Here is a 26,133-nt window from a genome sequence, read left to right as displayed (position 1 = left end):
GCAAGCAGTAAGCGACATAAGAAAGGAACTTCCAACACACATGCGCTGAAGCTGAAGCCTGTTTGGGATTGCACCTGTCAGAGCCCAGAAACTGGAGACAAACTGTGGCCATTCATACTTTATTTAAAGAAAACATCTTCTGTCACCCTGCCTCTCAGTCATCACCCTGGTTTTGTTTCATGTATTTGCTGTTTAAGCCTGGGAAAGGGGGAATGAAGACTTCATTGATTTTAACTAAACAACACAGCTGCCCATTAAACCTTCTTGACTACAGCACTCTACTGAACCCCAATGCTTACAATACAGAAAAATTCCTTCCATTTTATCCTGAGCCTCCCCTGAACAGAACACCTGGAGCAGGCATCCAGGAAAGGGAGCAGAATGCAAGAAAAAACTCCTGGACTGATTCATTAACAAAGTCATCAAAACCAGATACCAAGAGTATCATTAAGCTTTATTATAACAGATCAGTGACATACTCAGGGTAAGGCTTTGGGATAAAGGTAGTTGCAAAGTCCTTCTGCACAGCCTAGAAGTTTCTAATAGCAGCCTGCCAGACCTTTACAGACATTTGCTAAGATCTGGAAGACTACAGACTTCAGAGCAATGTGCTGCTGTGTTCTGAGCTGTTGAGCAAACCACAGGAGGGGGACTGCAAAGCACAAGTGAAAAAGAAATCTCAAGCTGACTTAAAGCCATTTGCTCCAGAAAAACAATAGTTTTCCCAGAAAATGTTCTAAGATGACTCTTACCAAGAGGCTGGATGTGACCCGTTCATCCAAGAAATGCTCAGCAATGAAAGATTTACATGCACTTTACGTTAGGGGCTTTGAACATAAAACTTTCCTCCCACCTTCAAATCTACTTTCCTGAATTTCTTTGTGCGCAATATTTACAATGCCCACTTTCATTCTTAAGCAAGCAGCAGGAAGAGTATCTTCTTTGAGCAAACAGGTCTGGACAGACTGGAGAAATTTGCCAAATATTGATTTTGCTAGGGATGAGCTTGAAATTTCCATCTCATTTCAGCTTCACACAAAATGAACTTTTAGAAACTGATTTTTTAAAACAAATGTGTTATACTGTATTAAAAGAAGTTAATTAAACTACTTCAAATAATGAACTACCTATGATAATTGAGTAATTGAGAGGAGCAGGAATTTATACTTCAGGGTAAAACAGTACACTGGGAAAAATGATGTTGTCCTAAGAGGTTCTGTCTTGCTCGGGCAAGGCCACAGGCAGACATTGTGCCTGACTGGCCCAGATGTGGTTACTGGCAGGAGACAACAGCAAGTCAGCCAACTTATCTAGAGTGTTTTAGTCTACAAGCCTTTTCTCCAGTGGCACTTTCAGACAGGGTTCTTCCCACTCCTTGTCTGTCAGGTTTTATAAACTTAGCTTAATACCTTTGGGTTTATGTTCTATCAAACCAGACTTGGTGAATACAAATAAGTGAAGAAACTGAAAATTCAATACATAAGCCCTTATTTCTGCTGGAAACTAAGTTTAAAAAATGTTATAAGGAATGCAGTCTTCACAGTGTTTGTGTAAAGCATACTGAGCATCCAAGAATTACAGGAGAAGCATTACCTGCTTGTAGTTCTCTGGCTGTCTAATGAGATCTGTTTCTGTGACAGAAAAATGTCCGAGGATCTGGTCCATGTGGGAGCCACTTGTGAATAAATGGATCTGGAACAGATTAATTAAAAATATATTTGTCAGTGCAAGGACCAGATCATTAACATCATTAACTACCATCCAACAGCTGCATGGATTGGAATGTGATGTGACCAGTGGTTACAAACCATTGCCAATGGACATGTACAAGTGTAACTACTATCACGAATACAGCAGCTCTTTTTAAAGCAGCCAGAATGGGAAGGATGAACATGCACCACAATCATCTCACAAAATGGTCCATCTGGTAGTGTTGCCAGAACGACACACAGCAATTGCAACCACTGCTGCCACAGTACTGTGCTGAAGGTTTCTCTTTTCATCCTGTCTTAAAAGCCTTTTTCCTTACAGTACACATGGTCTTGTGCGTGGCATGAAAGGAGAAACCATTTACACCGACAGCAGCAGTCTTAAAAGAGCTAAAGTGTACTCTCAGAATAATTCCTATTTCTTTCTTTAAAGCAGAAAATGCTACCTAGTTACAGTAAGGTTCTCTTTTGCTGCTCTATACTGTTGGCTTTTGCTTACCAAGACCTTGTCCCAGCTGCACTGGTGATAGTATGATCAATTACTGGATGAAGAAGCCTCCCAAGTTAGTCAAGGGAACAATAAAAAGCAATTCCTCCTATTCAGAGCTGATCCCTTTGTTACTGTAATAACTGCAGCTGCCAAACAAGATAGCAGTGCACATTTGTCAGACAATCACTCATATTTCATTAATATTTCTGCCAGAAGACAGAGAATGTTTCCTGCTTTTCTTCCTTTATTCTAATACGAACTTTTTATCACACACTTGGGTATTGACAACTATTTTAAAGTTGACAGGCACTGGGTAATTATCAACCCTTCCGTGAAACTTCAGAATATTTTAGCGTTCCTTTCCCAAAACTCACTGCTGGTGACAACCATCTGTCACATGTGCAGAGCTATGCGAGTTTAAAAATAAAAGAGCACCTCCCCACACAATGTTCTTCCTTTCCACTTGCCACTCCTCTCCCTGCTGCATTCTTGCGTAACTCTGGCCGCCAAACCTTTGGGCCCCCAGCATCAGCCCCTTTTCCAAAGCAGGTGGCAGCAGCATCCCTGACCAAAGCCCAGAACAAATACACTAAAGCTGTAACAACAGAGGAATGAGGTGTTCCCCCGAGACCAGACTAGATGGACACTGGAATAATCCAGTATTTGTATTTTTGCTATCTCTTACAGATAACCAGGACACACTGCAAATAAAACAAGGTTTAAAGAGGGAAAGAGCACCAAGTTAGAAGTAGCAGGTGAGAGGGTGAGAGGCAGAACATGCATAGCTGTTGCTACTTGGCACTGGAATACCCCCAGGTGGAGGCAGGTCTGATCTAACCTTACACTAAGTTTGCAAGAGAGCACAGGCACAGACCCCCACTCTCAGCACCACTTCTGGGGAGTTCCCAGTACCAATTCCTAAATGCCCCTGAGCTCAGACAAGCTGCTCTCCCTGCAGGGCACCTAATTCACCTATGAGAAGATGAAAAGGGGGCTTGCTCATTGGTCACACACATTTGCATGAGAGGGAAAAAATTCTACTGCATTAAAGAATGTGCTTCTGAGATTTAATGGCAAATTCACCTTGGGAAAAAAGCAAAGATTTTCAAACCAACTAGACAAAAAATATATAAATAAACAAGGTAGCAATTCCCAGAGCAACATGGTAGATTTTTTTATGTCAAGATACAGATGCACCTAACAATTGCAGTTTAGCTCACTCATAAATTACTGACAATGAGGTAATTACCCAGCACCAGTCCCTGCCCTCTATTATTCAGAGATCAAGACTTTGTCCTTGTCCCTTTACTCATACTACATCAGATATATAGATACAACCCATCCAATCCACTGCACCCATCTTATTTTATATCGTTTATCCTAGAGGGGGCACAAGAAACCACTCCATTCATAAGTGGTAATTCCCAGTGCTGCTCTGCATTCTTACCGAAAATCCAACTCTTGCTTTTAGTTTCCAACCATATTAAAACCATTATTGTTGCTTTACCATGATCTGATAATTCCAATTATGTTAAACTCTTCTTCAATCATCAAGAATTCCATTTAATATCATTTTGTTCTTACTAACCCACACACAGAGCCCATAATCAGATATTCACCTGCTTAAAAAAAAAATCATCTCTGAACCTGATCTAACCCTCCACTACTTCAGGATGGAAGATAGCTGGAAACAGCCCCAGGAAATCCATCAGTTTTGCACAAACTCATCTGTTCCACTATTTTTCGTAACATGCTGATTGTGGCACAGTGCATTTAACAGAGCCCCCCAAAAATTAAAGTTTTAAACTACACAGGTTCCTACCTGTTTCGCTGAAACTATGCAAGGCTTCTCACTCATATTTTTTAAGGCAAAGTGATAACTTGAAGAGTAAATAAAAACAACTGCTCTCTCCTATGAATTCAAGAGAGATCAAAACCAGGCAGACAGATATTCTTCTGGCATTTGAAAGAAATAGGAAGAAAGAGAAAAGAAGGAACCAAGAGACAGATCTTAACACAGTAATATTCTCCATGTTCCCATATATTTGAAGGCATATCAGGTAAATATGTACCACTGAGAATTTCAAGGGAATTATAATGGTATTACTACATTATACTTTCAAAGCGAGCCAACCTGTCCATGTTAAGAAGCCATTATAATGTTATTCAACAGCTCATAGCCTCAGGCTGCAAAATTCCTCAGAAACAAAGAGGTTAAGATTTCCCTCAAGAAGTCTTCCTCCTACAGCAGGACATGTGTGCTTCTGTAAGCTTCAACGTGCCTTCTGGGAGCTGAAGTCACTGAAAAGCAGCTCACCAGAACAGCTAGCAAAGAGGAGCAGCCAGGGAGGCCAGCTAACGAGTGATTCCCAGCACAGAACCAGCTGTAGCTCCAGGGAGGCTTCCCTCTCTTGGGTACTGCAGAACTTCATCCCATCAACCTTAGGTGGCTGCAGGCAGCAGAGAGTAGACAGAGGACCGACCCAGCAATATCCATACTGAAAAATACAGACTGGAAGAGCAGTCATCTTCTGAGTAAGAATGTATTTTCCAACTGTGCTGTGTTCTTCTCAGAAAGGCCCAAAGAGAGAAAATGGTATTTTAGAGCCCGTGTGAGTCACAGAATGACATCTGTGGAAGTGTCGTCACTAGTTGACAAAAATTACTGATCAGCAGTAAATAAAATTGTTCCACAGTTGAGACACATAACCTGGTAAGTTATTATTTTACAGAGCAAGTAAAACCCATAATTATCATTTTGAAGAGAAAGCCCTCTGTAAATCTGTCAGCATAATTAAAAAACATAACACCCATTAGCCTTTTGCATACTGTGTTTGTGGTTTATTAGAGAAAAGCAGCAGCTCATATAGAGGTCATACTGGGTCAGTTCAGTCTTCTAACACATAAAATAGTTTAAAAGTTTTAAAATTAATGCAGTAGTAAAAACAATTTCTCTAGAAAGAGTCAGGAAATATCAATTATTGTTTATACAGCTGTTAAATTGTGTTATATTTTGTGTTACCATAAATGCTAACATTAATGTGGCACTGTACTGAAGTCCTTCCAAAGTCACTTCTACCTTTCTAGTGTCCTGCTTTTAATTCAGACTAAAATATAAACCAGAGCACTGCACTTTATTACAGCTCTGAACAGAACTCCCACAGCTGCACACATAATACCAGTGTGGGTTCACATATGGAGTTGGAGTAGGGCTCGGTTCCATTCTCCTTTGTGTGCCCCCATAGAAGCAGCCCTGACTGTGAGAATCATCACCAGCATCACTGTTGCCTTCAGTTTAGCCCAGCAATGACTGCTGGAGAAGGCAGTAATGGCAGCTTTGGGAAACTGGATGAACAGGAACATTCTCCCTCCTGCTTATTCCTCCAGATTCTGGAAATTGTGGTCCAGGGACCTGCAGCATAACTAACCTGTCTCTTGTAGTTGTCTGACTGTCCTAACTTCAGCGAACATTCTGCCTTAGATAGCCACAAAGGGGAAAAAAAGTCCAAGTTTATTTCAAAGTACAACTTCCACAGGAGGGTCATCATCTCTCATGGCCCCTGTCAACAAGTTTAGCATGTTGCCCGATCAGCACATTTCTTCACTACTTCAGTGCCTCACCTGGACCATTGAGAATATCTCTCTCTGTACTTGAGCTCCCAGGTCTGACCTGCTCTCAATTCTTCCTTGGACTCATTAACTGCAAGCTGAGGCACTGGAGCTGCCTAATGATTTGTTACTGTCAAGTCTCACATAAATCAGAGCACTGATGATGAGTTATGGAGGCATTTGCCTCACCTACTAGAAAAACCAGCATACCCTAAATAGAGGTAGTTTATCAGGAGGAGAAGATGCCAATCATTTCACTTGAGATTCACCTCTCCCAATCTCATCATGGTCTGTAATCACAGTCCAAAAAGCCAAGGACTGCATGGGCACTTAGAGGGAATTGCTACCTTTGTTCCCAGATCAGGGGAAGTACATCAGCAGTGATCAATGAGAAGCAAAAGGTTATTTTAGATGCTGCACACCCAGCACCTGATCCTTCCTCCCTACGGCTGTCAATCAGACATCCTCCCTAGCAATCAGTTCACAGAACGAACAAAAGGTAACCTCATTATAGTTTTTAGCACTGCTCTGTCAGACACAGGATTAAAACCAAGAAGGCATCTTCATTCAAAGGTAAAGATGATTCTGACAACTTTCTGATGTGTACTTTGAGAAGAAATTTCCCCAAACCACTTTTAGTCTCAAAAAAAGGTTTTCTGTGAAGATTTGGAGTACAGTAATAGCTGGCTCCATTTAAGTTATCCAAAGAGATATAAATGGAGAAAGGAGACCTAGGTAAAACCATACTTAATAACTCTTAGGACTATCTTTAGAACTACATTTTCTAGGTTGTCTCTGGAGTCACCATCACTGTCAACTTTGGGACTGAAGGCTGGTTCCATCCTAAAAAGACAGAATGCTTCCATACGTAACGGTGATTAGACAGGCATCTAGACATTCATAAATGGGAAAAGAACTGGAATCTAAGCAGTGTAGAGACCATAACTGATTCCTGATTTATAAGCAGGTAGATTTTGGGTTTTTCTAAGATGTCCCCTAGTACTTTGGAAAGAGATCTTGCATTTTATTTTGCTATTACTTTCAATATTTATGCTTAACGTTTTGAATCCACGTTTCCAGTGAACTTATAGCTCTGCATCGCTACTTCTTGTCTGGGCAACCAGAATGCTGTGTCTTGTTTCTACCAGGCATTTTCTGAGAAAAACAGCAGCAGCCTATGGTTGCAGAAGTGACTAATGTGCCAACCTGCAAGAGACTTTTATACAATGACAACCTTACAAACACTGTACATGCTACATTTTCTCAGGGTTCTGCCACACTGGGGAAAGATGGACGTGCTTATATTCAGAGTAATTCACTCTTATCTACAGAAAATGCAGAACCAGCAAACAACAATAATTTGTACATTTAGCTCTAGCTGACAAGGCTTTTAAATAATAAACTATGTCATAGTGAGTTAGAAGAATCATTTACCTTGTGCAAAAGTTTGCATTGCTCTTGGTGCTGAGCATGCAAACTGTGCCACTGGAACCTCAGTCTCCCGTTTAACCACTGAAGGTATCGAACATCCACTACGCCTTCCAGCCCACCTTCAGGTCCTGCTTCAGTTGTACCCTCCTGCCTATTAGGCAGATCATCTTCACACTGAAAGCAGAAAAGAATACCAAACTGGTTTTAATTAAAACTTCATTTAAATTTTTCAACATTTTCGAGTCATTCAGTAGCGAACATACAAGATATATATAGGCCAAAGAGGAAGAAAATCGCCCTAAAATGAAGTCAATTCCAGCAGTACAGAGAAATTAGAACACAGGACTGGGAATAGCCTAAACAAGTAGAGAAGTGTGGAATAAATATCAGCTTCTCAGCTGTGACGTGGTGAGCTGTCTCCTCTCCCATCTTTCATTTTCTGTACCCAGGAAGACACAGTGTTCCTGAGACAGCAAGCATGTTCTTTTCCCAGATGGGAAAAATCATATTTTGACTAGATGCTAATATGTCAAAGAACATAAAAAACAGATTTAGCTCCTGCAGTGTCTTCCTGAGACCCTATTTTGTAAATCAATAACTTATATAGGGACAAAATTGTGGGCCTGTGCTTACCCAGCTATTTTCTTTTCTCCATCCAGTATTTCCCGTCTGGCAGGATAGAGGAAAAGAAAAAAATCATGCAGCTGGCAATGGCCAGGAGTCCACAGAGGCACTTCCAGCTATAGTTGTAGCATCTGTCTTGCTTGTTTTGCCTTTTTCTAGAGCAGTTTGGAAGGAAGAAGAGAGAAGCAAGGAGTTCCCATTTGTTCATCTTGTCCCACTTGCCTTCTGCTGCAAATAAAAAACCAACAACAACCAACACCTTCATCTTCTGCTCAAAATTTCTGCAGCACGTTTCTGTTGTATCTCTTTCCTGAGGAACACGGGGAATTCCACCTCCCCCAGCCCCTTGCACAAAGAGATCATTCACATGTACAAACAGATCTCTTCGTTTTCAGCTAAGACACCTGCAGGTTGTAAATTAAAAGGGGAAGAAGACATGGGTAGTTTTACTTCTGATGCCAGTAACACCATTTAAAGTAAAGCTTTCCATTTCATGCAGTCTATAGAAATTACATACAACAAACACAACCCATCATTCCAAACGTTTTTACTACAACATGTCGTAAGAAGTAGAAATAACACAGAACTGCAAAGACCTGGTTATTCAGAATGCCATTCTGAACGGAAGTGTCTCCCAGTTCTTAGACTCTCAAGACATTTCTTTAAAGTGGAAATTTTAAAAGCCTACTTGAAACATGACTGTTTTCAAGAAAACACTTAGGCAGATATTTGGACCCATAGACCTTGACAGTATTTAAACATATGTGCTTCCCTGCTTCACAGATTTCCATGTTCAATGACATCTTAAAAAGATCCAGTTGGCAGGCAAAGCTTGAATGTAGTTCCAATTTGGATCCTAAACTAACAATGCAAACTGTAAAATGAAGAGATTTAATCTTGCCTTAAATGCAGATTTCAACAGAAGTGTGTCTACAACCATGATCAAATAACCCCCTAACACTTGTTTTAACCTAAATATCTCCAGCTGACAAGGGCCTCTATTACAATGAGTGCTCTTATTATTTATAAGCACAAAAATGCTGTTCTGGTCACATACCAGAATGTATCAATATTACAGGTTTGTTCCCTTTGCTCTGTGGCTCAGATAAACACATGCTATAAATCACAGAGGCGCAGGGCTGGTAAAGGGCTTCTCCTTTCAAAGGCACAGATTCATCTTTAACAACAACAACAAAAAAAAAAAAAGGAAAAAAGAGTTTGCGCTAACTCCAATGTCCCTCTTTTTCCTCTGCTCCTTCATCCCCAGGCTCCTAAACCAAGGCACTGCATCCTAGGACACTGCAGTCCGAGCTAAGCATCTCCACAGTTCAGACTGTTTTGCCCCAAACAGGATGGTTTCTGGACCAGAAAACCATACAGATATGATTACCAAGCTGTCCATTAGCATGATTAGCCAAGCAGCTGGATATTAGTCACTACAGCAGAGAAAACTCACGTGTAAAGAACATTAAAACACCTCACATCAGCAGCCAGAAAGCCACATGGCCGAAGACAGACTTGGGAATCCCAGATTAAAATCTGCATTGTCCATAATTTACAGTTCTACTCCAACTTCCCTGGTTAGAGGTTTCAGAACGCCACAAATACTGCTCTCCTGGGGATTTATTTCAGGAAGGAATGGCATTAGACTCGATTGCTTTGGCAGTACAGTGACAAACACCATGCAGAGCTAATTTCATTGTAGCAACCTGCCTTATTAATATTAAAATAAGGAACTCAGCCAATGCATTTTTAACAGGATCCCTCCATTATTTATTTCACAAACTGCACAAAAAATTTACTTTTGCTATGAAATACTTAGCCTGGCATAAAGTAAACAAGGTAAAAAAAAAAAGGTCTTGCATATTATACTGTGACCTCAATTTCCAGTCCCATCTTTACAATCTAAGACTATTTACTGCTCTCCCAGTGGGTGAAAAATCACTATAATACCAGCCCAAGCTACAGGCTTTGCTTCAAATATCACTGTGAATTTATCTAATCTATGCAGCAATCCAGGTACACACCCACATTCACTCTGAAGAGAGCGTATTTTTTAGCCCAGTTCATAAAGAGAGCAGCCAAGGCAACTACCCAGAGACCTCAACGGCCTTCCCACACTTGGAATGCTCCATGCCAGTTTTGGAAGAGATCATTCCATAGCCACTTACCAGAGGAGCATTTTGCTTGTGAGCTGTTTGCTGCAATTACTGTTTCTCTTTGACTCCACTTCAGAGGAGGGATGTGCTTGGATCAGCTACAGGAATGGTGCCCCAGCCTTGCAGCACAAAAGCCACACGAACAAGTATCAATGCCCTCATCACCATGTTGAGTTTTTTCCCATTACTGGTGATGATGCCTTTTCTTGGTCTTAAAATCAAGTGTCAAACACGGTTAGAAGGGAAAAAGGGATTTTACCTTGGTATTTATTTCAAGGAGCCTTAGGTGCACATGTCCAGGTCGAATGCACCTCCATGCACCTCTATGCACACCCACAAAAGATCTGGTCTAACAGTATAGGTCTTAATAATTAGCATATCCATAAAAAATCCCCCAATGAGAGGCTTGAATGAGCCCCCCCCTCCCCAAGGAGCCTTCCCCTGGATGATTCTATCTTGGTTTACAAAATGGGTTCTGGAGAGGACCTTGGGGTCTGGGGCACACTGATCCCTAACTATGAAGCTTCTAAGATGTTTAGTCTCTTAGCTTGACAAACAAGTCCAAGAATGTAGGGAAAAAGCACTAAGAATACAGAAGGTGTAAAAAAGGTATAACAGGGGTATAAAAGAAAAGGCAAAAAAAATCATCATGGCATCAGTGATACCTGAGACGGTCTTGTCAAACTGGGTGATGTGGATCTGCCAGAGCACTCCTGATCAGTGTAACTTAAGAAGACTGATTAAGTAGAAGATAGAATGAAGCCCCTCAATGCCACCATAACTCACCCCAAAGGAGCTTTCTATCCTAAAAGCTGCTGCTAGAACATTTCAGTATCCACTTATTGGCAAGACTAAGAAAAGAAAGCACAAACCTGATCAAAGTGACAAGCATATATTTACACGAGCTCTCTCCAAGCCAATTTCTGAACTATCATCCTGCCCACACTTCAGCAGAACCAGCTCTCCTGGGGTAAAAGATCCTGGAAAAATAAACAGCTCAGCCCCATAACAACTACACATTCCAGGACACCACCCATCACAGTCCCACCTAAGGTAGCTCACAAACTGCAAAACCTACCCCAGGCTCATAAACACACCTCAGGCCTCATAAACACACCTTAGTCAGACCTAAATATGATTAGTCCCAAAAGCATGTATTTAACAATTTTTGCAAGGCAGCCTAGAATTCAGTCTTTAACACACAAGTTTTGCCCTAAACATTCCATCCCATGCTATTTCAAGTCAAATTACAAAAACAGGTGCCGGATCATTCCCAAAAGTGTGAATGGACTTGTGGTTAGACAATGCAGCAAGTGCATCAAAAAAACCCAACACTGCCAATGTCCTCCTGTCAGAATTGTTCTGAGCAGACAAGTCAGAGTCACGAAATACAGTGAACTGAAAACAGCCATCAGATATGGAAGTAGTCAGAGGAAAAGAATAAGGGGTGGGAGAAAGGAGGGTGTGAAAAAAGACATGGTGCTATATCAATTTTCTGTCACATTCCATACATCTGAGGAAACAACTTGTATGCGACATGCTCAGAGAGAAATTAAAGATTAAGAAGTTTCAACTTCAACAGCAGAAATGAAGCTGTTCTTTTTGGTTTGAAATACAAAGCAATCCCGTATGATCAGAAATCAGAGAGCAGGTGTACCAACAGTGGATGGAGATAAATTAAAGAAATACTTCATCATATAAATACTTTATCAAAGAACAACACAGGCATCACTGTGTTTGCAGACATGAGAAGGGAGCATTTTTTCCATGACTTGCTCTATTTGAGGATTTTAGTGACTTGGTATGGAGTTAATCTTGCTCTGTTCATACACCTTGAATTACACAAACTCCAAAAACTGATTTAATGCAAAACTCCTTGCAGATCTGGCGACACGCCATAAGCAGGACTGCAGAGGAAACCCTCTGCTGTGCAACTTCATCTAGATTTTCTATACTATTCCTACTGATACAGGAATCTTTAAGGCTTATAAATTCTTACCTTAATAAATTTGCTGTGCCCTATACAGGCAATGGAAAAAAAAAGGCTGTGCTGCCTGCACTTCTGGAAAACAAGGCGATGGCAGGGCTGGCTCCCCCAGAGATGCTCTTTTCTGACTATGAGCTGCCACCTGTCGGTCCAGGACAGACCCCAGCCACCTCCAGTGCATCCCCAGCAAGCTGTGGCTTTTCCCAGGCATCTTCCAAATCCCCCCAAGCACCAGCTCTCTGCTTCCACAACTGGACAGCCAGCAAACAATTTGCTGTTCACACTACCCATGGAGAAACAAGACTGCTGGAACATGGATAAGACGTTTAACCCATGGATAGATGCACTAGGTCAGCTCCCTGACACTAATCCTTGAGCAGAGCAATACAAAGCAACTGCCAGCTGAAACCTCCAATGCCCACTCCCAGCCCACTCCTCACCTGCACTGGAGTTACTCTGGGTCTAGACAGAGAATATTTACTCCGTTACCACTCAGATCTTAACTACACTAAGCACACAACCTGATATCACAAAGGTGGGTAGGAGCATATTTAGATCCTCACTGCAGGGCTCAGGAAAGGCAAGGCAGTCACAAAAATCAAGCCAATGAAGTGCTTCTGCAGCTTTTACTGAGTGCTCGTTCCGAACTGCTCATAATTCAGACAATGGTTTTGATGTGACATAACATATGTTAACTTCTGTAATTACACATCTTTAAACAGAAGTAGTTGGTTTTTTTTTTTTAATTAAACACCATAGCCAGAAATAACAGCATCAGACATGCTTTCTTAATTAATACAGCCATATATCTATCTGCAGGAGGGGAAAATGTGAAAAGGAACAATCTGAACAGATGAATGAGAAAGGGACAGCACTATTTTCATTAATAGCACCATAAACAACACTAATTGGATTTCCTCCTAGACAAGGCTGGATCCAGATTAGATTTATGCAGGGAAAGATAGATGGTGTAAAAACCCACTCCCACATGGTGCACATACCAATTAAATCTCCAGATATTTGCATGGAAGAGCAAGTTTTCCACAAACATAGGTGCTCACAACATCAAAGTTACGCTCACGTTGCATTCAGCCATTAAAATAAAAAAAAAACAAAGTCCTGTGTTTCCGCAAGGCTTTTTAGCTTTTAAGTTTCAATGCCTTTTGTAAAAATTACTACTCACAACAGCACTCCCAAGAGCTTACTCTTGGCAAAGAGTGAAAAAGAGAAGGTGCTGAGGGAAGACAGAAAATGTGAACACAGCTCTTACCCATGCCTGCCTTGTTCAGACAAGCCTATCTGGCAGTAGCCACAGGCCTGAGGCACTAGAGCAAGTGAGTTCTTTATCCCATCCCTCCTCACTCATTTGGGAGGTTCTTTAAGAGCTCTGCAATACAGCAAAAGCACTATGCCTTTAAAAGAGCTTGGCAGCACTGCCTAATCTTTGGAGCTGCAAGGCTTTAAAAGAACATTAAAATCCCAATGCTCACTGCATTACATATTCAGACAAAACACGGAAACTAAATATACTAAGACCAACACATGACAGGGTAGACCTTAACTGGGAGAGCACAGCGTTCTGCAGGGCTCATGAAATGCAATACACAGATAAAGCCTTGCAGGGCTTCTCCTCTGCCTGCAGCTGCAGCTCCCCTTGCCCACGGCCATTTGCTCCACTGTGGCAAGAGAGGCAGCCCTGGATAAAGATGTAGCTCCCTACAGCAACAGCACACCTGGAGCTAGAGGAAAACAGGGGAAACAGCACCTGCCCTCCAGGAGAGAGGAGGCAGAGCTCTGCCATGGGTAGGAGCCTGCTAGGCCCCTCTTCATACACGAGAAGTCCTCCTGAGAGAAAAGTGCTTTATTTCAAAGGATCCTCCCATGTGAGTTAAACCCAGGTCGCTTACAGTGGGACACCAAAGCAGAGGTTGACCACATTTAAATCAAAAGGCTGCAAAGATAATCAGGACATACCACAGGTACTGGCTGCTCCCTGTCACTGGAGGGCAGGAGAGGCCCTGAAACATCTTAAAATCCCTCTGTTTCACCAACTGCCAAGGAAGGAGCTCCCTATGCTGCATTTCAGCAGAGTACCAGAATGACCACGGTAAACCTTCCTACTAGCAGGCCAGTCCTCATCATCTTCTCCTCACATAGCTCAAGTGACTCCAGTGCCTGTTGCTGAACCCCATCCAGAACACATCAGCTGTAATGTCAGGTTCAAGAAATTTTGCAATTCAGACGTTACCAGAGACACAGCAGATTCAATAAATTATAAGCCTTTCTGATCAGTTCAGACTTGTCTTTTAGAGTGTTTTACTTTGACATGCTGTCTGAAAAAAAACCCAAACACCTCTTAATTGTGTATTCACTGTGTCAAGCAAAGACAAATGTTGGTAACTACACATCCTCCAGTGCAGCACAGGAAAAAGGTACCATGACAAGTTCAAAGTATGCTACAACAGACTTGTCAGCCACACTGAGGTGAGGAAAATTCTGCAGGAGAAACTTCAGGGATCCTGCGCCCTCTGTTCAGGTTTCACAGATGGCTTTTAAAAAAAGAGTGTTCCTTAGCAGCTACTGAATCCAGCAACAGTAATAGCAGGAAAAGGGCAAAAACATAAATGGTGAGAGTTACTAGGAAGACAGCACGACAAAGAGAATAGAAGTGTAAGCTCAGGGAGTAAGGGAGGAAAATCAAAAAATGAAAGCTGACAGACTAATATAGCCCATAAAGATCTGGAAAGTAATTATGCTTCTGAGTCAGAATCAATAAGGTTAATAAAATTCCCTCCTCTATCCTCACTGGAATAGATTAAGACATGGAAAAAAATGCAGAAAACTTATTTTCACTGAAACTAGTGCCAAAGGTTTGCTGGTTTTCTGCTGGGGGGAACATCGAGCTTGGCTGCTACTTTAACACTTTCTTCTAATAACATGGTTTATGGAACAGCAGTGACTGTCAAGTTTTCTGTAAAAGAAAGGCAATTCAACAAGATTAGACCAAGCATAAGCCTTACACTATACTGGAAATAGCCAGTGAGCCAAACTAGACCGTGACAAACAAGAGATTAATCAAATTGCAAACCTAAGAGTCAGAAGGCATGTTTATCTTCATTTTTGCCCACCAGAAGTAATTAAACTGAGTTCACTTTGGCATGCTAGAGACACATGCATGAATTCCAAGTATAAGAGACATAATAGCTCTATTTGTTGATTACTGTAAATTCACAAAAGGGGAGGGGCATCCAATTTCACTCAGAGGGCCAGAAGCAGACAGAGGGAATTAGTGGAAACAAGAACCAGTGTTTGTATGACATCTCCTGATGATCATGAGGGATATAACATCACTACACCCATTTAAAAAGCTCAACAGCCTCCACGCATAATTAGATCACAGGGCACACAGATTAATTTCAGCTGTAGAAATAAAGGCAGTACACGCAGTATTCCTCCCTGGAAACAGAAAGAATATGTGCTCACAGAGTACTGCTATTACCTGCCCAAACCATCACAGATTTGGAGAAAGCTGGGATGGTATCACTAAAATGTAAAAAGCAAGGTAAATATAAATTAGTCAAATACTGAATGTGCTAAAAAGGGAAGTTTATATCAATTACCTGCTTCTCAGAGACAATGAGAACTCCCCAGGTGTGCCTTGCAAGTTCAGTGAAGGAGAGGGTTTCACCTCCAGGTTTTCAGCTGTGTCTTGTACACCAGGATTTGTTATGTGTGAATAGGAATCAATGAACAGCATTTGAGAATAATGTGCCTGTACACGAGCACCAAAGGAACAGAAGACATTGAGACAGACACAACAACACTGCCTATCTGAAATGGAAATCCACGAGGGCTGTCACAAACCTTTGAAAACCAAGTCCATCAATTACTGGCCCAGTGCTTTAAAGCAATTAACAGGTGAGAATTCCCAAGCAGACACTTTGGTAAATCAATGTGAGCCTCCAATTCAGATCGTACTTAAGTCTTTATAGATCCAACAGAGTTAGTGATTACTTCCTCTAAAGAGTTGGCCCATGCAAGGTTTGAACTTTCACTTACTGCTTCTGGAGTCACCAACCTGCTGACAGATGAGAACAATAAATTCAGAGAACAAACTTGAACTACTGCAGCCCAGCTCTAGACTTTACCATGGATCCCCTCCTCCTTCTCCTGCTCCTCCTGCCTGCACAGCAACACAGTTTGCTCCTTTAACTGTTTCCCCCTCCAGTTTACAAACTTCACATGCTACAAGGATCCTCCACTCCTGCTCACCAGGGCAACCTGCCACAGGCACCAGGATCCTGCTCAGGAGACTGCACCATTGCCAAAGAGTAGGAGCTGGAGGCCACGAGAAGAGGTGCCCTGGAGGAATCACATACCTAACACACAAAAGCAGTCATAGAACCCATAGAAGCACCCCGGGCTACTAACCATGCCTGTCCTGACCTACACCCACCTCACAGTGAGTATTGATTACATTGGCCACACTAAGCACCACCTCTTACCACCTTTCATCATCTTTGAGTTTATAATTTCAGGAATCACTTAACTTTTGATTCTGAAGATCTAAGGGCATGTAGAAGTAAGCTTGTGGAAGCTTTTCCCAGCTCAGGATCTAAAGATTAAGAATTCCATGCAGAGCTTGAGCTCTTTGTCCATCATGTGCCATGAATACCCTTGCACCTCTAAAAATCTTTTAGAGCTGATGGAAGTGTTCAATTTGCAGGGAAGAAAACTGTGTTGCTAAGGAACTGCAAAGGAAAAAAAGGCCAGAGTGTGGTATCTGAAATGAAATTAATTAATTTAATTGGCCCTTAATATGTTGAGTATTTGGCATAATAACAGCAATTTAGCAGGCTTTAGGCTTTGTTTCAAACTTAGGCTGAAAGAATAGTCTGAATTTAGATCTATAAATGATTGCACACTTAATTTAGGGATTAGCTCCATTCTCTTTTCTCACACAACAAACCCTGTTCATTTTTGTGGATTTCACACAAAATTTTAAAAGCAAACCACACGAATATCAGTTTGAACTACAGCTATGCCTACGGTTATTGAGACTCCTTTTCTTTTAAATGAAGACAAAGGGTCAGGATTCTCTCCAAGTTTCTTCTCACTAGCAGACCAACAGATGTACTTTTCCAGCAAGTACTGGCTTTCATGCTTTGCTCATTTTGGCAGAGATCTCAGCCATGCACAGAACCAAATACTATCTCATGGGTTTTTGTTTTGCAACATTCCACTTCAGGAAAATATTTTCAATTGTTTGTAATCATTGAAGATTCCGTACCGTGGAAGATTTTTCAAGTTCTCAACCGAGAATTTCATTTCAGTTGTTTTAAAGAGCATTTCCTTTTCTCTCTTCTATTTTTTGAGACAGATCTTTCCTGAGTGAAGGTTTTTTCCTCTTCTTTTACCTTTTTCCTTCACTTTACTTAAATAGAAGAGTTAAGACTGCAGAGACTACATCTCTGGTGTGTTAGCTTACAAGATGTCAGGTAGCAAAGTAAAAACCTCACCTTCCCCCTCTCTAAGATTTTGGGGCTCTGTTGCTGAACACTGTCTGGCTGGTAAGCAGGCTTTGCCACATGGTTATCTCACAAAATAACAGCCAGCAAATAATAGTATCTAACAACAAAAAAACTGTGACAGGTTTATGAAACAAACAACAGGCTTTCATGAGTGGCTTACAAGGAGCTGATCTACTGACCAAAATGAGGTGTGTTACCCACCTATCTCCTCCTCATCCACCATTGCTGCCTTGCATCCTTGCCAGTGCATTCCTAGATCTTCATTTGGTTGGCTCTTAAAGGTTGAATTTATTGGTTTTGCAATGCCTAGTTGATCAAATAAAAGATAAGACCTCTCCCTCAAAATTCCATTTGTTTTAACTTTCTTGTGATGGAGAATCACAAAACCCACTAGTTATGCTGTAACTCCATTCTTTTTTCTTTTTTTTGCCTTGCAAATATCTATTTATTGGAGCACGAAAACTGCTGGATCAACGCCATACAAGAAATGTTTCCATTAATACAATGAGCTTTATGTACACAAGCTAACTCCAACTTCCAGTCTATACAATTTTTGCCTGGTCTATTGAAAAAAGAAATTTCAGACTCAAACCTTTCCCAACACCATTTTGGACAATTATTGGGTAAAAACATTTAACATGCATTCCATGCTTTTTGAGAAACACAAGTACAGGAGGTGAGAATTGCAGTTAAAGACACACCAATATGTGTGGCTGTAAGAGATAACATTGTATTACCATAGTTCTTTCATCCCTTTTTGGGAAATGCAAAACTTAAAGCCTTCAGAGAAAATAATACAGGTGCTGCCCCATTCCCTGAATTCATGTCACGTTTCACTTGTCACTCTTTTGTAATAGAAATTAATGACACAAAAAAACCTGCCACCACAGATGAAAAACAAGTAAAAGGTAAAATAGAGGTCTGAAGTAAAAAGTTCTCCAGCACTATGTTTTTTTCTGAAATCTCAAGGCACCCTTCACATAAGTGCATGGCACTGCCACTCACAGCTCAGCCTCTTGTGCTCCCTCTTGTGTGCAGCAAATAATTGTAGTGCAGCAAGAGAGGTCGCTTTCCTCAAAATACTGCTTATAATGTTGTTACAAAGAGGATTCCTTCCTTTGAACTGTCTTCCATTTGTACAAGTGTCTTCCTTCTGTTTTTATATTGCAGCTTTCCAAACTTTTGTTTTCCTGCTTTGCTGTCCCCTAAAAAGGCTCTAGAAAACCAGGCAGCCTACAGCCTAAGGGAAAAATATATATGGGGTCATGAAAGACCACAGGCCTTAGACATCACAAGATTATCAGCAGGTAGGGTTTCTGACCTACAGTGTCCTTTACAAAAAAACTAAAAAATTCTGTGAGCCTGTCATTTTGAACCAGGCTGATAAGTAATGAGTGTCTGACTAGAAGATGGTTACTTAGAAAAGACTTTCTATGTACTAAGAGCTTTTTACTGATGGAAAAAACATACTCCACTGTGCTCTCAAAGAGGTTAAAATGTCATTAGTTACCTCAAGAGCAGTAGCTGCCATCTGAGATCCTGTTGTTTGTAACAAGTATTATTTGCCTTACCCTTACTTGCTCTACCCAGTGCCAGCACAGCCAGCATTCACTGCTAACCTGTTTGCCTGCCCTGCAGAACCATTCATGGTTCAGTCTGGGAGCTGAGAACTCAGAAGCAGAGAGATTAAAGACATTCACTTACTTGCACTCCTCCACAGCGGTCTCACCTAGACTGGAAATAGAAATCAGGGAATTCAGGCAGGGGTGGGAGTTTGATAAAGAACCCAGATGACCTGCACATAGAAAGCTTAGAGAAGGGAAAGAAAACAGATGCTGGCTCCTGTAAGACTTTTTTAAAGCTGAAGTCACTTACCTGTCAAGGTACCACCCATCACACACTGGTGATAACACAGCTGCTGTCACAGAACGTGACTCATGGACAGGGTAAGGTGGAAGGACACAACCATGCTCACCGTGCACACAGAGGTTTCATCCCCAGTCTTTACTCTGTTCCGAGCCAGAAGCTGCTCCAAGAGGCCCAGTCTGTGCAGCAGCCAGGAAAATGCCAACAGCAGTTCCCGACTTCCCACGGAGCCATCGGGGGGGAGCTGATGGAGCTGTGGCCTGTCATAGCCATGGTACCACAGCGCTGACTTCACAAACCTGATCTGGGTATCTGAAAAGAAAACAATTGAGAATAACACACTGCACACAATGCATTTATCCACTCAGTTCCAGAAACTGCTGCCTCCTCTGAGGGTAATATTTTTCATCCAGCCTCAGGAAGACAGTGGGGACTCAGTCTACATCAACAACTGGTGAAGGGCAGGAGGTAAAGGGTAAAAGCCTTCTTTATGCTGCCCCATTCTGATTACAGGAACGACTGCTCAGGGAAAAAAAGAAATTCAAAGTTGGGATTAAGACCAGTAATGGCCTCTTGGAAATTAACAAAGGCAACAAAGGTAACTAGCCAACCCCACTACAACAGGACTCCAATTCACCTATTCATTTTTTATGAGTCACCAAGCATACTATGAATTAGTAAACACTCTGAATCACTTTACTCCTGAACGAAACAGGAATTTAGAGATAGGAGTTTCACAGCCTGCTGCAAATCTCTGAGCACCAGAGAGCAGAGATAATGCAGCACAGCACATGGGCTATTAAATTCTCAGGAATGCTCTGATCCATATTCCTTCACACCAGCAAATGTTACCTGACAGCTACAAGACAGGCACTGCAGGACTGTAAAATACTGAGGAAACACAGAGAAAGTTGTTATTAAAAAAGGTTCTGCACAGTAAGCCGTGGCTCTGTCCTAAGTCAAAAATAGAATAAAGAACATAATTAGGAGGACAATGAAAACAACACATACTGGCTAAGAACCAACAGTTGTAAAAGGAAGACCTGCTCAGAAAGTTTCTGGAATTCTCCAAAGGCAACAAGAAGCAAGTGATTAAGGAAGATTCAACCAATTCAAGACATTTAGACTTCCCACTGGGATTCAGCTTGCACAAAGAAACCAAGGCACTGCAGTGGAGGGAGAGGAAAAGCCCTTGAATCAATGACAAGTGCCCAGCAGACAAGAACCAGAGGGCAGGAACAAATAGTGGTTTCACATGAGGGCTCTGTGCTAAACAGCTGCTGTTCAAACAACTCAAAATGACACTTAAACAATGTGACACTGACAGAAAACTTGCTGCTGATGTGATATTAGTAGTAAAGAATGCAGGCAGATCACGAAGGACTGCAGAACCTTGAGCCCATGCTTTAAAATGACAGATAAAAGTATTTTTAGAAAAAATGAAAAATTACGCGCTCAAAGAAAGAAACGTTCCTAACTTTACTGACATAAGAATGAGGCTGGAACTGATCAGTGGACTCAGGAACACAATCTCACATGATAAAGTTTTTAATGACAGTGTCACAATTGGTTCTGACATGCATCCAAAGGCAAACTCGATGTGAGAAACCTAGAAAGGACACTAAACAGAACACAAATACCCACCGTGACCCTTATTTCTTCACTCCCACAAAGGCTACAGAAGATTTAGAAAGAAATAAAGAGAAAGGACAATTACAGAACAGCTGCATTGTAAGAAGCAATGAAGTAGGACAAGAAGATGAGCAAGAATGGATATGACAAAACTCTTCAAAATCGCGAGTGCTGTGCAATGGGTCAAGAGTGGATAATTTATTTGCACAACATTCAATACAAGAACTGTGAGCCATCAAAGCAAGTGAGTCAAACCACAATATGAGATGCTCTTCACACACGCAGCAAAATTCTGAAATTGCTCACTGTGGAACACTGTGGACTCTTAAGAGTCACCCAGGCTCAAGGAGGAACTGGATTTACAGAACAGGACTTCACGGAAAGTTATGAAACACAAATGTATTCTCTCTGGATTGGAAAGTCTGAGATGTAAACTACTAGAGGCTGAAGGAATATTCCCCCACCGCGTGAAAGCATCCATCTAGATTTGCTCTTTTCTTTCCCTTGGGCATTCACTTTGACAGCTGTCACAGCTGGGTGGAGCTAGAGGAATCTACAGTTTGATGCAGTTTAGGCATTTTTACAAAGCAAAAGACCTAAATCACTCCATTTGCTCTTTCCACAGAACCTGTGAATGAAACAAGCAGCTTCCCTTCCCCACGTTAGGGTGGCAGAAATGCCTATGGCTTGCTAAAAATCCTGCCATAGATGCGCACTCCAATCCCTCAAGCACAAGAGGAGCATGGAGATATTACAGATTTTATTTTGATCACTCTTGAACATTCTGATATGAGCAGGGTTTTTTTCAGGTTGTCCTGTCCTTTTTTTGCGTGCACTTGTCAAGAAAGGAACTGCCATAACAGGTAAAGGCAGAAATACTCCAAAAGGAAGGATGATCAGTTCATGCTTTCCTCCTTTTTCAAAGCAAACAAGCATCCCATGCTGCCATCTGCAGTTCAAGGAGCTCCTCTAAAAATCACATATCAAAGTGGCGGAAAGGAGAGCATGTCAGGTGTTTTTTTTTTTTTAATCACCATTTCCCTGCTCTGATATATCACTCAGGCAAGATCCACCAAGGCAATTCACCACCTGAATTTCTGTGTTCTGTGTTTCTGTTCTGGTCCTTTATCTCCCCCTCTTTCATGTCTCCCTCTGCAACACACTGCCCTCACAGGAGAGGGCATAACTGGTGCATCAGTCAGGAACTGGGAGTGAGCAGCCAAAGCATGGATCTGGAACTGGGGCTCAAAGAGCCTTCCCATGACCTTAGAGAAGTCACTTTATTTTCCTCACATCTGGAGTGCTCTACTTAAAAGGCAACAGTGATAAATGGCAGTAAAGGTTATGTAAGCACCCAGGACCAAGATGGATTCCTCCAGAACATGAAACCAAGAGATAGGAAAAAACATCACTCAGATAGAAGATAACACCAGTCACTCAGACACCTCTTTGACATCTTCTTATGGCATTAGGATTAGGTAATTTATAGACAACGACCTACACAGGCCTTCCAACTAATCTTCATCTTCACATTTATTATTTACAAAAGTATATTCAGCAAGTGAGACCAAGCTGGGGAGGAACCTCAGGGTTCAGCTCACTTAGAACTATACTCAAGGCTGTGCTCTTCCACTGTGAGTCCTGACAAGTATTTTGAGTGATTTCCAAGATGATATTCAAATAAGGGCTATGGACTATCCTAGCGGGCTAAAATGGAAAGGAACTATAAACCAAGTACAAGAACAGACACATACATTACTTCATGCACTCAGACAAGAAACACCTGCATAGGTAGTGGTATTATGGGAAACTACTGCTTCAGAACAACATTTTCTGCTACCTTTGTCAAACAAACAAAAATATATTGCAGCTCCAGACCCCTTTCCCATGCTATAAAATCTGAGCAGCAGTTCCAGAAAAGAAATGTTTCCTCCAACTATCAAAATGCATACTGCACTGCTACCTGGTGTGGCTGTCAGGTTGTTAACCAAATTCATCAGCCTCCATGAAGAATGAACAAGCAGCATGAAACCATTAATCATGATTTCATCTGCAAGATTATGCCTGGAGTACTATCACACAGCTTACTCTGACTCTCCACTGTCCAGAGACACACTGCTGTGACATGTTTAAGGGGCTGGAGTTTACAAACAGTTTACACCTAAGTTTACAGTAAGTGCTTTTCACTGTGTGAAGAAAAAATTCTCCCAGAACAAGAAACCAGGAGCCAGTTGCAGAATTTTCTAACCACTGACTGGCAGGCTTCAGGGATTCCTGAACCAGCCAAAGATCAGTGTTTCCTTTGGAAAAATAAAGGATACAAGGCCACTGGAGAATGGCTTCTCTTTTCCAGAAAGCCGTTTCTATGCACACAGTAACCCTTACACCAAAGGAGTCCTCACAGCTTTCCTCTGGGATCTGGCAACTGCTGCTCTCCGTGCTCTAACCAAGGTAATTAAGAGGTTGTACAAAAGGAGCAAAGAAGAGAAAAGCTTGATCTGTGGACTAAGGCACTCGACTTGGATTAGAGGAATCTGTTTCAATTCTCTACTGTACAGCAGGATTCTATACAAACCTGAGAAAGTTATTTAGTGCCTATGCCCAAGGCTTATTTCATTTGCATTAAATACACAAGAGACCAGAGCTGGGGCAGAGAAGAAAAGCAGTAATATATTGATTGTGTTCACAGCAGACAACTCATCCACTTGCCAAGCAAAAGTAATTAGTGTCATTTGAAAAACAGTACAGCTCTCCAACCTGAATTTCAGCTTTAATCACCAAGTTGTGACTAAAAAGGTTTCTAAAAATCAGCTGAGCAGTTCTGAGCAGAACCACACATTGCTACCTCACAATACAGCAGTGGAGGCTGTGTTTGCTCTCTCTAGAGCCAGCAACCTGCCACATGCACTTGGAAATTCCATCCCCAAATGCTACAGGCAATTAGTATGGGAGCAGCCAGGATCCAATAAGGTTGCACATGTGCAGGACCACATCCACGATGCTGTGGGAGACAGTCAATAAACAGACTTGCCATATACAGCAGATTGTGGATGACTGGAAAAATAAAAACAGCCAAATGAAAAACAGAAGTCCTCTGAGTAACAGGACTTCCTGCTGAACCACCAGCAAAACTATGCTGGTTTTGCTCTGCATTCCACAGTTTGTAACCTTTTTTAATTCCATTTAGAGCCAGCAAACTCTCAGCTAATCAGGGGCTTATACAATGCTGTTTAGGGTGTTTTGCTTTCAAGGGCAAAAGTGAATTTTAAGTGGTTTTGGTATGAGGAGACCTTGATTAATCACAATACAATTCTCATATAATGCAAAGGCCCTAGATAGACATGTTTTATTGAATTCTCAATGAAAAGGCCCTAGATAGGCATATTTCAAGAGACAAGATGGGGACTGGTGGTGTACTTGGAATAACATACATTTAAGACGTAAACAGTCTTCTGCTATTGTGAGAAGCCAACCTACATTCAGCTCCTCTCTGGAGTAGTGGCCCTGTCCATAAAGACATTACTCACAGCCCCCCTAGAATAATCACACACACTCTATTTCTTGTTCTGTCTAGAACTTCAATCCAAAACACTGCCTTTATGGTCCTCATGTTGCAATTCATGGCTCTGACACAGGACTGGATAGAAAAGTACCAACAGAATCATGCATGGAATAGGAAAAGAAGGAATCAAAGGAAAACCAAATCTATTCCTCTAACTGTCTTTGCAAATACTGAGAATGCATAACATCATTGCAGAGATTTACCTGCAATAAAATGTCAAAGGGATGCAAGAGCCTGGGGAAACATCCACGTTTCCAGGACAAAGCACATCAAAGAGGAGCAAACCCACCTCACAGTACATTTACTCATCAGTAAACCTGGTGCCCAATACGTTGGTGGCACAGGTATTCAAAATGGAGCACTCATGACAGGGAGCAAGGAGCCACATAAAAGGTGCTACAAAACTAGTCCCAGTCCTTCCCTGGGACAGATGGAAATTGCAGGCAGCCAGACTGACCACGTTACCTATGGCGTCAGACTCTGTCCACCTGCTCCCGTGGATCTGTTTCAGAAGCACATAGAGCAGCCTCCAGAAATCCAGGCTCTGCAAAAGACAGGGGTGGAACGGGAGATCAGCAAAGTATCTGCCACATTACTTACTCTTAATTAGGCAATTAAGCCCATATCTGAACATCATACATGGAACAGCACACCTGCATCCAGCCAGCACCATCTGATTACGTAGGTTTAGGTACTACCTGTTGCATGAACACAGAATCTACAGAAAGGTGGACCCAGGAAGAAAAGGGCTAATGCTGGCTGTACAGCAAGACCCAGCACTTCTACAGTGAGACACGTGTAGAGGAGCATGGATTCCAAAATGTGCTCTGACACAACCACATACGGCACAACTCACCAGTAGCCAAACAAGCACTCGAACACTGGTAAGATCTGACCATGACAGTGTCAAAAACTCACAGAATGGGCTGCAACTAGGAATCATTTCTTGGCCATGCAAGGACAGCATGGTGACAAACTCAGTGATTCTTGCAGCTGGAATTTCAGTCAACACTCGTAAAATCCTTAAAATAGCTGAGGAAGGGAGGTACCCTGTGTGCGAGCTGGAGGCCTCGGAGGCAAAGCAGCAACACCCAAGCTGGGGTACCGTAAAGGGCAGCAAACCTCAGGTGACACTGAAAGGTGTTGCAGACCAAGGTGAAATACCAAGCCTTAAGTTAAAACCACAGCAAGACAAAACCCTTCCCAGAGCAGCGAGTTTGCTGAGAGCTCCCTAACACGTGTCAGCTGGGCCCACACCGAAGCGGGACCACAGCGAAGCCCCGCACGCAGGTGCCTGTCCCAAGGCTCAGCGTCCCTCGCGCTGCCATCCAGACCCCGTCCCCGGGCCCAGCCCCGCTCGGAGCTCGCTCCCCGCTGCCCTGTGCCTGTGCCCCGCAGGAGGCGGCGCGGGGCGGGCGGGGGTCTCCGGGCGGAGCGGCCGGCGCTCACCGCCTGCGGCCGGTCGAACCTGGCGCGGCGCAGGGTGTCGGGGGCGGGCCGGGCGCGGGGCGGCAGGGCCCGGCACAGCGCCCC

At 42.2% G+C, this 26,133-nt stretch overlaps 1 protein-coding gene across 1 annotated transcript in view; it reads right to left on the bottom strand.

Annotated features, from left to right (window-relative positions):
• Positions 1–26,133, bottom strand: part of TEDC1 (tubulin epsilon and delta complex 1) — a 68,561-nt gene that overhangs the window by 41,707 nt on the left and 721 nt on the right. The window contains exons 2-6 of the mRNA XM_042031038.1: positions 26,050–26,131; positions 25,066–25,144; positions 19,516–19,718; positions 7,243–7,413; positions 1,594–1,692 (exon numbers count right to left, since the gene is read on the bottom strand). Of these exons, the coding sequence (XP_041886972.1) occupies positions 1,594–1,692; positions 7,243–7,413; positions 19,516–19,718; positions 25,066–25,144; positions 26,050–26,131 (634 nt within the window). The remainder of the gene's footprint in view (positions 1–1,593; positions 1,693–7,242; positions 7,414–19,515; positions 19,719–25,065; positions 25,145–26,049; positions 26,132–26,133) is intronic.

Source organism: Corvus kubaryi, unplaced genomic scaffold (assembly GCF_017639235.1).
Source record: "Corvus kubaryi isolate FWS band 111438036 unplaced genomic scaffold, C.kubaryi_AGA036_p1.0 37334, whole genome shotgun sequence".
Taxonomy (NCBI): domain Eukaryota; kingdom Metazoa; phylum Chordata; class Aves; order Passeriformes; family Corvidae; genus Corvus; species Corvus kubaryi.
This window is presented reverse-complemented; position numbering and strand designations above follow the sequence as displayed.